The sequence below is a fragment of the Lactuca serriola genome, chromosome 3, assembly GCF_051521515.1.
Source record: "Lactuca serriola cultivar US96UC23 chromosome 3, Lser_US96UC23_V15, whole genome shotgun sequence".
Taxonomy (NCBI): Eukaryota; Viridiplantae; Streptophyta; class Magnoliopsida; order Asterales; family Asteraceae; genus Lactuca; species Lactuca serriola.
In genome coordinates this window covers 110,208,328-110,220,745 of record NC_136410.1, presented here as the reverse complement: position 1 = coordinate 110,220,745, position 12,418 = coordinate 110,208,328, and the positions used below count along the sequence as shown (strand labels likewise).

Genomic DNA, 12,418 nt, shown 5'->3' with positions numbered 1-12,418 from the left:
TCTTCAAAGGGGTTATAAAACCCTAACTCTAAAGATAAACCCTAAAACTGAAGGAGATTCGAACAATTACCTCAAAATGAAGCCTCTGGACTCTGGATCTGCTGGAATCTCACCTCCTCCTTGCTCTTGCCACCTTCTTCTTGCTAAACAAAGAATACCAAGGCTCAAAAGTGACTTCCTCTCTTCCAAAACGGATTAGCTCTCTTAGGATTCTCTCAAGGGACTGGTAGCTGAAATGGGAGGCTATAAGTGCCCTTAAATAGGCTCCAAATCCGGGGAATTAGGGTATTACACAGGTCTCACACCTAGTAATTTATATTTCTAAATTAATGTAACTTTTTAATTTATTACTCAATGATTTATTTTTTTCAATTAATATTGGTTGTCAATGTGAAATTAACCCATTTGGTAGAGATGGATCTTAGATTGTAGGTTCAGGGTTCAAATCTGAAAATAAGCCGATTAACTAGATTTGTGAATTTAACTGCTTATCACTAAAACGTTCAAAAAATGAATATTAGTTCTATTAAATACAAAAATAGGAACGGTGGAATGATCGACTGTTTTTATTCGTGAGAAGGTGGTATGATTTTAGGCTGATATTACAATATTTTCTTTTATGTGTGGTGGGGAAATAATTAACCAATATTGTAAACAAAACTTACCGACATGAAATATGTCGACGAACCAACAATCTTGTCGACACGGCGTGACATCACAAATTGACTCTTATGACTTATCTATAATAATATAATATATGTAGGTTTAGAATCCATTCCTTTTCTGAATGTATTAAAAAAGACGAGTCCATAATATAATGATTACAAGGTGTGGTTCTCTCAGACGCGCGTCTTCATTTCACCGCGTATACCAGCTTTTCATCATCTCACTTTACTCTATATAAAGCCCCCCCAAATCTCATAATATAAAACACAAGAAAATCACAAACTAACCAAGTGTTCAATTCTACGTTTTCTAGCTTCTTCTATACCTTATCGAGTGAAGAAAAATGGCACAATATGCAGGAGATCAAAAATACGGAAGAGAAGGTCAGCATACAGATGAGTATGGTAACCCTGTTCGGAAAACTGATGATAATGGAAACCCACTTCACTCTAGCATCCCTTTTACCAGTACGGGAGCAGGCATTGGCACCGGAACTGGGACAGGCTACGATCAAGAAGGCCACGAGAAGAAAGGGGTGATGGAGAAGATCAAAGAAAAGCTTCCAGGTGGTCACAACACGGTCGAGCATCAAAGGGTGTCTACAACAAAGGCAGGTGGTTTTGCTGGTGGTTATGGGGAAGGAGGGGAAACCCACGAGAAGAAAGGGGTGATGGAGAAGATCAAAGAAAAGCTTCCCGGTGGTCACAACAAGGTGGAGCATCAAACGGTGTCCACAACAACGGCAGGCGGTGTTGGTGGCAGTTATGTGGAAGGAGTGGAAGCCCAGGAGAAGAAAGGGGTGATGGAGAAGATCAAAGAAAAACTTCCTGGTGGTCATAATACGAACGAGCATCAAAGGGTGTCCACAACAACGGCTGGAGGCCACCATGGAGTTAGTGGCGGTTATGTGGAAGGACGAGAAACCCACGAGAAGAAAGGGGTAATCGAGAAGCTCAAAGAAAAGCTTCCCGGTGGTCACAACACGGACGAGCATCAAAGGGTCCCCCCAACAACAACAAGCGGTGTTGGTGGTGGTGATTATGGAGAAGGTAGGGAAACCCATGCCAAGAAAGGGGTGATCGAAAATATAAAAGAAAAGCTTCCCGGTGTTCACAGCACGAACGAGCATCAAAGGGTGTCTACAACAACGGCAGGAGGCCACAATGGCGTTGGTGGCGGTTATGTGGAAGGAGGGGAAACCCACGAGAAGAAAGGGGTTATGGAGAAGATAAAAGAAAAGCTTCCCGGTGGTCAAAACACGGACGGGCATCAAAGGGTCTCCACAACAACAACAGGCGGTGTTGGTGTTGGTGGTGGTGGTTATGGAGAAGGTAGGGAAACCCACGCCAAGAAAGGGGTGATGGAAAATATAAAAGAAAAGCTTCCCGGTGTTCACAACACGAACGAGGATCAAAGGGTATACACAACAACAGGAGGCCACAATGCCATTGGTGGCGGTTATGTGGAAGGAGGAGAAACCCACGAGAAGAAAGGGGTGATGGAGAAAATCAAAGAAAAGCTTCCAGGTGGTCACAACACGGATGGGCATCAAAGTGTATCCACAACAACATCAAGTGGCGTTGGTGGTGGTGGTTATATAGAAGGACGGGAAACCCACGAGAAGAAAGGGGTGATGGAGAAGATCAAAGAGAAGCTTCCTGGACATCATTAGATCCTATGGTATCTTTATGATGAATCATATGTGTATACATAATAATAATCTGGTATTGTTGTCGTTTGTATTGTGTTGTTGATGGGTAACAAGTAGAGAGATGGGATTGAGCTTTGTATGGTGTGTTATCTCTTATGTAATTTGATTTAGTTTTATTGAGTTTATGGAAGATACTTAGGTTTTCTTGAGATTATAATTAACACTACTACAAAACATATTTAATAGTGTGATGGATTTTTTTAATTAGTGCGGTTGTAGCCTTAAACAACATTATTAAACAATTGAGAACTATTTTTGCTAAACCTATGAATCATACCATTTAAAGACTTTGTTGGTGCGGTTTCTATATAACCGCATTACAATGTGTTTATCGGTGCACGTATTCATCATCGCACCATTAAACATTGTTATTTTGTCCGAAGGTTTATAAATCATACAATTAGACCATGTTTTTTTTTTAATGCGGTTTAAGTATAACTGCACTAAAAATGCATATACCAACACTTTTACAAAATGACATATAGAATATTGTTAAAATGAAACATAGAATACGGTTTTCCAGCCATACTCTATAAGCGGGGTTTCCTATTTAACTAATACAATACAATTGCAAAATCATACGCTATAATAATCATATAGTTCGGTTTTTTAGATAATACAGTACGGTTACAAAACCGTACTTTGGAATCATCATAAAGTATAGTTTTCTAGATAATACAGTACTAATGCAAAACCTTTAGTCTATAATCATCATAAAATATGATTTTTTTAGAATCATTATAAAGTAAGGTTTTTTAGATAATACAGTACTGATGCAAAACATGTAAAAGAAAACTTGCCTATAAGTAATTTGTACACACAAACATTTCATGAAAAAACCGAATGTATATACAAATCAAAACAAGAGCATGACTAATCATTAATTTCTAAAATTAACAATAGCCGATTTAAACATAAGATGCAATACATCCAATTTGTCCATCCTAATAAACAAAAAAATGAATATATTAAAAGACAAATAGATCCATATTATAGATGTCAAACTCAATAATTTCAGCCACATGTCACCACATAAGACAAACAAAGAACTTAAAAGTTTCAACTATCGGAAAAAATGGAATATATAACTCTTCAAAAAAAAGTGTTAATTGTAGAAAATAGCAACATATTTTCATTTGTTTTTTTTATTAAGACATCCTACTCCCATTTATTCCTATGGTTATACATTGAGAAATCTATCCCATTATGGCAAGATACTCCAAACTCATTATTTTTTATGATTATATTTTATGTAGTTCAAAGTTCTAATAAAAAAAAAGATTTTAAAGTACAATGCTACAATGGGTTCATTTTTCAAAGTAAAAAGTCTTGATTTTTTTAGCTACAATGTATAGAAAAAATGTAAGTGCAATGGTATAATAGTCAAATACATTGAAGTACAACGTTATAATAAACAATTAGGTATGAATAACTAACCTTTCAAATGGTAATTTGACTGAAATACTTACTCTCAAACCTTGAACTTTATACAACGAAAATTTCATCTAACACCCAAACCGGAAATGGTTTTGTATCGTTCCAGATGTTTTATATATAAATTATAATTTAACAAAAGAAAGCTTAACATATTAGACAAATTGAAAAAGGATTTAAGATACTTACTTTGTTTGGGAATTCATTTTGTCAATTCAAAACAAACTCAAACATCCATCTCATGACGTAAAAACCATACTTCCAACCTAAAGGTTGTCGGTTGCGCTACAAATATGAACATTAAAGGATTAAAGGTACTTTTATTTTGAGCCTAAGGTTTTAATATGAACATTAAAGGATTAAATGTATTTTTATTTTGAACCTAAGCTTTTAATATGTTGTTGGAATATGTTTTTTTATCACCAAAACAGGTTCATGTATGAGTTTTTATTTAAAAAATTTTAGACAACAAGCAGGTTCAGGGTACATATGAAGAACTTTTACCTTGAAAAATGTCCTAGGATGTGTTGTTTCAGTATCTTCCTTAAACCTCGCAACAGCCCTAAAATGAATATTTGAAAAAATTAAAAACCCCATACAAAGAAATAATAGTTGTGAATAATGAATTATAATATTTCTTACGCTTCAACATATTTCATGATTCTGTAGCTCCCCATCGGCTTCTCATCGGGATTTTTTAGGGAATCCAAGATATACCTTGTGCGTTGGTTAGGGAAGATTACTAGCACCATCCAATGCAATCTAGTAACGTTAACAAAATTTTGGTACCGGTTTTTTGTGCATATCATCTTCTATATTCTAATGTTTCTGTTTTTTACAATAAAGTACAATAACTATTAGTAATATATACGAAAGTATATGAACTAAATGAAAGTACAATTAAAAGCCTTACATTAATACCTTAATGTTTAACAATAACTCATTAGTTTCAGTCTTAAGAACTTCATCCCAACGCAATATGTGGATAGAAATCATTGTCCTTACCATGACTTCACAATAATTGCTAAACTGAGATTGGGACGCTCCGATATTTTGGCCTAGCTCATCAAATTGAATTTCCAAATCCACTTTGTTTTTAGGGTCTCTCCTTATCATTTTCGCACTTTTTATTTTTTATTTTTTTGTCTTTAATCCATTGTCTACAAAACCAAATAACATAAATTTAACAGATTTACATATTAAGGAACTGATATTTTATACAACAAAATACTAAGCAAGTGAAAACATGTTTTGGAAAATGAAAGTATCTGTAACCTAATCCCTGAAAGACGATGAGTAATGTTATTTTTCTACAATATCATATGATCAGTTATCTAACACACATTAACTAAGTGTTTATGTACATTACAAGTAAGTAATTCAAGAAAATGGTACCCTTTCTTATATGTTAATTAAAAGTCAACAATTGAAGAAACAAGTTTAAGGCCCTAACTTGAAAGTGACGATTTATAATTTTTTATATTAACAAAAATCTAGGGAAGAAAAGAACTTTAAAAAGATTGATACTATTACACTAATATGTGTTTGTATCTAGGGCTTTAATCAGGAAATACCGCCAAATGATGATTAGAAGAATTACTTGTGAAATGTTCTTATAATACAATTGAACTGCTCTCTGCTTGCCAAATGGTGTGTCAGCTCATTATTCATGGTATCATTTTTGTTGAGTTTGTTTGGTCTCAACAAAATTTAGTTGATCACTTGACTAAGGGATTAGCTAGAGACTTGGTAAAGAAGTCAGTTATAGGGATGGGTTTAAGTCTTACTTGATATCTCTATGGGTAAGGTACATAATTCCCTTCTAATACAATGTTAGAAGTTGAATTCAATGTGGAAAGCTTACTTATGGAGATTGGAGTACATTTAAATTACTACATCCCAAGGTATGTACTTATAAACTGTAGAGTTAAAGTGGGTTGATTAGGTTCTTAATAGTTCTTTTGAAAAAGTGCATTAACAGGTGCATGATATAAAAGGCCTACCTATGTGAGTGTGAACTAATGTCGCTTCAAAAAGCTTGGGCTAGGCTATTATACACTCATAAATGGATTGGACACATGGTTATAATAGAGTCAAGTATAAAACATTAGATATTGTGTTTTACTTATGCATATAGTATCTTTAGTTACTCAAATCAGTTAAAGGGTTCAATCCTTATTTAACAACCAAAAATTATAAGGTAAAGATGTCATTTTTAATTCAACCATAAACTCCATTTATCCTTTTTTTAATAATTTAAGAGTATATCAAAGTAAAAATAGTTATTATAGTACAATCCAAAAATCATAAAGTTGTAGAAACATGGGTGGATGCGTTGCGATCATGCTGAGCCCTTCCCTTTCAAACCGGAAGTACCTGAAACCATAAACATACACTATAAGCATAAAGCTTAGTAAGTTCCCCCAAAATACCTCATACCATACATACATAATAGTCAAACATATATGATTATATTTTAACCCCTTTAGTCTCTTTCAACCAGTACTGAGTGTATTTCAACCATTTCGCTCTCTTTCAACCGTTACTTGGTATTTTTCAAGCCCTTTGGTCTCTTTTAACCAGTACTTGGTCTATTTCACCCCTTTCGGTCTCTTTCTACTAGTACTGGATATATTTCAATCCCTTCGGTCTCTTTCAGCCGGTACTGGGTATATTTCAACCCTTTTGATCACTTTAAACTGGTATCAGGTCTATTTCACTCCTTACAACTAGCATGCAATCAAAACAGTATGAGTCACAGAGACATCAAGCATATACATCCATAACAAGTAATTGTCATGATCATCCTACAAACATAATCTAGTGGTCCAGCATTAGTGCCTTCGACCCACAGGTATAATGAAGGAAACTCACCTCATTCCACTTTCAATCTGACTGATGCTCATGCCACTGGATTGGAGAATCCTCATGCTAACCAATGAAATACAATCATGATCAATAATCAGATTATAACCATAATAGGGACTTAATTCACTTATCCCAAATCCTAGGTTAAAAGGCTATTTTACCCTTCCCTTCAACTGGTCCAAAGACTAAGGCCCAAACTCAATGGCACTAAAAACCCAATAACCGACCCAAATCCAAAAGACACCCAAGGTCTAATACAGTCCTAATTCCATAAAGCCCAACCAAAAGCCCAACATGTCAACTATCCATCCTCATGTCATGACTAGTCCTTGGTCATGTCATGAGATCTCACTCTATCCGATTCCAACTCATCCTGACTCAACTCAATTAACTCAGACATGAAAAGTCACCGGAGCTAACCTTATGTCGTGAGAGGATCCTCCCATGTCATGAGCTAGAAGAAGCTATCAAAATGGAGCAATTCAACCCTCACATTGTGAGCTCCATGTCTCACGTTGTAAGAGCAGTCTAAAGCCAAAAGTCTAACTTTTATGCCCTTAATCCATTAAGCCTTGAACACTAACTTTCTAGAAGGTCTTATAACTCAATAATGCCTTGGAAAGTTGATGCTTTTAGCACATATATGTCCAATACATGTCTAGATCTCATTTGGGTCAAAAGATGAAGAAAAGACATCCATCTTTCATGCAAGGTTCCAAAACTCAACCATTCCCTAGATCTGAACTCAATATTACTCTTAAGACCCAATGAGCACATAAAGTTGACAACTTTATGGTTTTTATTCATCAAACTTGAACAACCATGAGGGAAAAGTGGGACAAAACCTAGATCTAGCCTCATAGAACAATAAAGGAGGAATCTTTGATACTTAAAATGATCCATAAAAAATGTAAGATGATGATGATGATGAAGATTCCTTTCAAGCCTCAACTCAAGATCATGTACTTCTTCTTCTTTTCTCTTTCTTCCAAACCAAGAAAAGCTCCAGAATGATCAAAGATCAAGCAAGGATGAGGACTAAATTCTTTCTAAAGGGAAAGAGGGTTTGGGGTTGATAACAAACACTAAAATGAGTTTAGAGATGCTGAAATACGAAGGAAACCCTAAAAGTTCATGGGCTTGGGCTGCAGCAGTTCTCACGTCATGAACACTCTATGTCTGACATCATGAGACATGTCTCGCATAACAATTCATCTTAACCCACCTCACATCGAGAGCCTCCAAACTCACGGTGTGATGTTTATATTCTTCCAAAATCCAAACTTTTAACTCCTCAAAACCCTAATTCGATTCATCCTAGAAGACGGGTGTTACAACTCTCCACCACTTAAATTAGATTTCTTCCTCGAAATCACCTCTTACTACCTTCCACATACGTTAGGAGATCTAGATGGTACTCTCACAACCTTGGTACAGACGGAGAAGTTGACTAATACATACAATGGCCTTTCAAAACTATAACCAAACCCAACCTTAGCAGGGCTCTCGTACCCTGGCAACGAACGAACATACATACCATTCTTAATCACTTCCAATTCGGCTCCACTTCGTAATCCGATTGAGCATAAACACTTCAAACAGTTGGCTATATTGTTGTTTCCACTAGGAAATAAAATCCATGATCATTCATTGCTTCCAAAAACTTTTCACTTGATAACAAGGCAGCTCCTAACACGAGTTTCCAACATTAGTACCATTTCAGGCTCACCTTGTCGTACCATGACTATAATTCTAATGAAAACGAGACCTCCCAGAATTTCATACTTACCTACAAGTTAACTGATACATTGAATCGTCAAACAGTTGTTGAGGCTGACAGCCTCACACAATCATACTACGTGACTCCTGGACGAGGGTCTATATAGCAAGATCTATCCAAGCTTGCTTGCCATAATGGCTCCAACAACCCTCCTAGTCCAGCCAAGGATAACATAACCAACTAGTCATCACTGTTAAATCCTTCAATTGAGATCAAGGGTGACTCCAACACAAGTCTCACCCCTAAGTGCTAGACCAGTCTAAAAAAAATCTCATATCCTGATAACCAAAAGAAAATTTCTCAAATTCTATCTATCTAAGATATCCTATATCCATGTTGACATCCCAATGTACTAATATGCAACTCCCGAATCCATCATTGGGGCTGACAGTCTCACACCTGGTCCCACCACCAGGCTCCTACTTAGAGTCTAACTGATAAAGTATACCTTACCCTATACATCACACTGATACCAATCACTGAACATATAGTCATCCCATTCTATACATGACCCAATACCTTGCTCCAACTAATTTCCACCGGGTCTCACCCACCCTCATCACAACCATACGTGCCTTGCCCACGTGTGTCACCCAGTTTTCACAATCGGATGGGCCATACCCACACGTCTAATCTAATCAAGTGCTATACAAGCCTAACTCGCCTCAGATCCATTGATCCTTTTACCCTAAACAAAGAGAAGTCCTCCGACAATACTGTCTGCCTTAGACCAGGCATGTGCTGATCCTTTCTCAGCTCCACGACCATTCTTGCCATGGCCTACCTCATTCTTATGAATTCTACGATTACATTGCAGACTTACAACAATTGTTTGATAGCTTACCATCCTTGAATATGCTACGGCTACCCTGCAATCTTACAACACTTCCATAACAGCAATGGGGATGACTCATGGACTTGCTCTCCATCTACCATATCAACCCACGATCGAACACGATCATCACCTTGACTGTATCCTAGATCAAGTATTCGGATCATGCTTCAAACCCCAAAGCCTTAATCATACAAGAACAGGTAGAGAGGCTCTAACACAACCCTGAACCTATTTTTGATCACATACCCACCATGCATCACTATGAAATGAAACCTAAATATCCATTCTTGTGCAACTCTTTTTCCAAATGATTCTTCCCCACTTGGATTCAGCCACGCTCTTCCAGTCCATAAAAATTGATGGATTTGAAGTCCATCTCACAATCTTTTACTTTGAACTGTCAACAATCTGAGCTTACAAGAGCTAGAATTCCATTACTAGCCAATCTTAGTGATCCCACACATTCCAAAACCAGATGAATACTTCCCAAAATCCCAATGAACTCAATAATACCAAGTACTTCCCCTGATACAACTCTAGATCCTTAAGCCACTTCAGCTTGTGACAAGGAACTATATCCCTTGACAAGAACAGATAGATCACCAATCCCATTACCCACTTATCACAAAAATTGATGCATTCTATACATCACTATCAAGTCCATTTAAATCGTCTCAACTATCCAATCATCAGGACAACTCATGCAATTAACTTGTCACTGATACTCTAGAGTGATGGTTCTCTTATGCTCTTGCCCTACCAACAGTAGTAATCATTTCAAAGCCTACCAACAATCTGCTAAACTCCCTTCCAAGTGATACAAGCTTTCCTGAATTCTTACTTTGTTGCCCTAAATGGGGACAACCAGCTTCCACAAGATCCTTTCCTAAAATGTCCTGATGCGAGTACCACACTTGCATTCCTGAAGACATGAATTTGGGAGTTACTCCTTTAGCACCTCCGTTTTGTATAATCCTTTACACCTATCAATCGTGGCAAATCTTCACCAGCTCGAGCTTCAATAATCTCATGAACTTACTTTGCAACTCCTCTCGACTTGTGGTGCTAAAACCAACACAATCAATCCAGATGCTGACCCTCCAAGAGAAGCACTCATCTCATTCTCACCCAGGGGTCACGCTAACAACAATTGTGTCCTCTTGAGTTGATGCCTACAACCGGCTCATCCAACTACCTTTCAACATGATTCTTGATATGCATAATGCCATGCGAGATTTTTTTGAACAATGACTTAGTCAATAATAGAGGAACCTGAACCTTATATGGGGTTATTGGAAGATTTCCAACGTCACAACTTCAAATCCAGCAAGAACGATCTACACACCTCTAAAATATGAAGCATCATGAGGATTGAACCCTAATTCGTTATAATTATAGAAATTCCAATATGGTTCTTACAATCCTACCATACATAAGATTTATGATTCGGCGATAAAACATTGGCCAAGAAAATACTTATTCGAGATAGAAATATCATTATAGAATTGGGGCTCAAAATACATAACAGTGATTTCTTGCAGCTCGACCTTGACCCTCTGACGGACGATGAGTGTGGGGCCTGCACCCCCTCTGCTACCCATGCAGGACAGCTGGACTTTAAATGACCTGGCTGTGACGATGAAAACATATATGATCCTTCTTAGAATCTCGATGCACTTTCCCTCTTTCTCCATACTTGAAACACCTAAACTTGTGACAATCAAACCCGTGAGTTCCCCTAGACTTGCCACATATCTCAGTGTTCTCTTGACTTCCAGTACATGGGTCAGCTGTATCGAACTCTCCATGCCCCTCTAATCTTACGGAATCGTGTGTCCGCCTTCTATTTCCATGTCGTGCCTCCACATCCAGATTCCCTTCACTAGCAGCCTCACCCACTTCTCTTGTAGAGCACAAGATTGTGATTCGCTCCTCGAGCTTAGCAATCATTTTATCAGTGGTCTGACCAATGGTACCAGTCAACTCTTCCAGTAAGATTTGTGAAACCTTAGTGCCAAGCCAGTCATGCAATCTTGCATTATACATATCCATCTCAGAGGACTCCACTTACCATCCAGACGTCGTGACCTAATCCGGACAAAATATTCAGGACGGAAAGCATCCTCATGACGTGACATGATCAATCCTCACATCGTGAGCACTGCATTGACCACCTTTGAGCATTGAGCTCTGATTCCTTACAGCCATAACTTGGGACTTTGTAGAGGGTTTTACTTCACCCAAAGGATGATAAAAATCATAGCTTTTTAGTCATGCATGTCCAATGGATGACTCAAACACTCACTAGGTCAAAAGAGGGAACAACAAGATCTAAACTCATGCTTGGTGTCTCAAACTATATCAAAATTCAGATCCAAAGACTATATCTCAGAGAATGACTCAATGATCCATAAAGTTGCAAACTTTATGGATCCCAAGCATGCAATCCATCACAATCATGCAAAAAGGAGCTTAAAACATAGATATAGCATGTAAGAGGTAAAATGTCAGAGCTTTATGATTTAAAATGGTCTAAAAGCTCAATAAGAAGGTAAGGTAGAAGCTGGGATGCCACAAGGTTGCTCCAATAAGGTCTTCTTCCCCTTCAAAGAGTCAAAAACCACCAAAGAATGCTTCAAAGATCACAAAAAAGGCTAAGGACTTCAAGTGGGTTGAGATTAGGGTTTCCAGGAGGCAAAAGAGTGAGCAAGGATAACAATGCACAACCCTAACACTCTCAATCCATTAAATACCCGAAATATTAGCATTTTGGTCATCATCCCGTTATCATGTTGTGAGCATTCAAAGTCTCAAGTCGTGAGCCTCAAAAACACAGATCGACTGGTCAATTGTTACTCTCGACGTGACCGCTATGCCTCACTTCGTGACCCTCATCCAAAATCTATAATTCAATAAATAACTACCTTCAAACCCGGGTGTTACAACTCTCCCCCGCTAGAGTCAGACTTCGTCCTCATAGTCTGCTTCCGCAAATAACTCAGTATAATGCTCCCTTATCTCCTCCTCAGGCTCCCACGTCCATTTCGGTGCAGCTGCGAAACCTTCACTATACCTACCACCTTGTTTCATAAGGTCTTTGTCTTCTGTTTGAGGATTGCCATGG

At 37.6% G+C, this 12,418-nt stretch overlaps 1 protein-coding gene across 1 annotated transcript; it reads left to right on the top strand.

Annotated features, from left to right (window-relative positions):
- The first annotated feature begins 919 nt into the window (after positions 1 to 919).
- LOC145093030 (uncharacterized) lies at positions 920 to 2,534 on the top strand. The gene has a single exon (XM_079031068.1). It carries the CDS (start codon positions 1,010 to 1,012, stop codon positions 2,336 to 2,338), a length of 1,329 nt encoding a protein of 442 aa, XP_078887194.1. The 5' UTR covers positions 920 to 1,009; the 3' UTR covers positions 2,339 to 2,534.
- Positions 2,535 to 12,418: the final 9,884 nt, after the last annotated feature.

Coding starts and splice junctions, on each gene's coding strand:
- LOC145093030 (XM_079031068.1), top strand. CDS start 1,010: ATGGCACAATATGCAGGAGATCAAAAATACGGAAGAGAAGGTCAGCAT.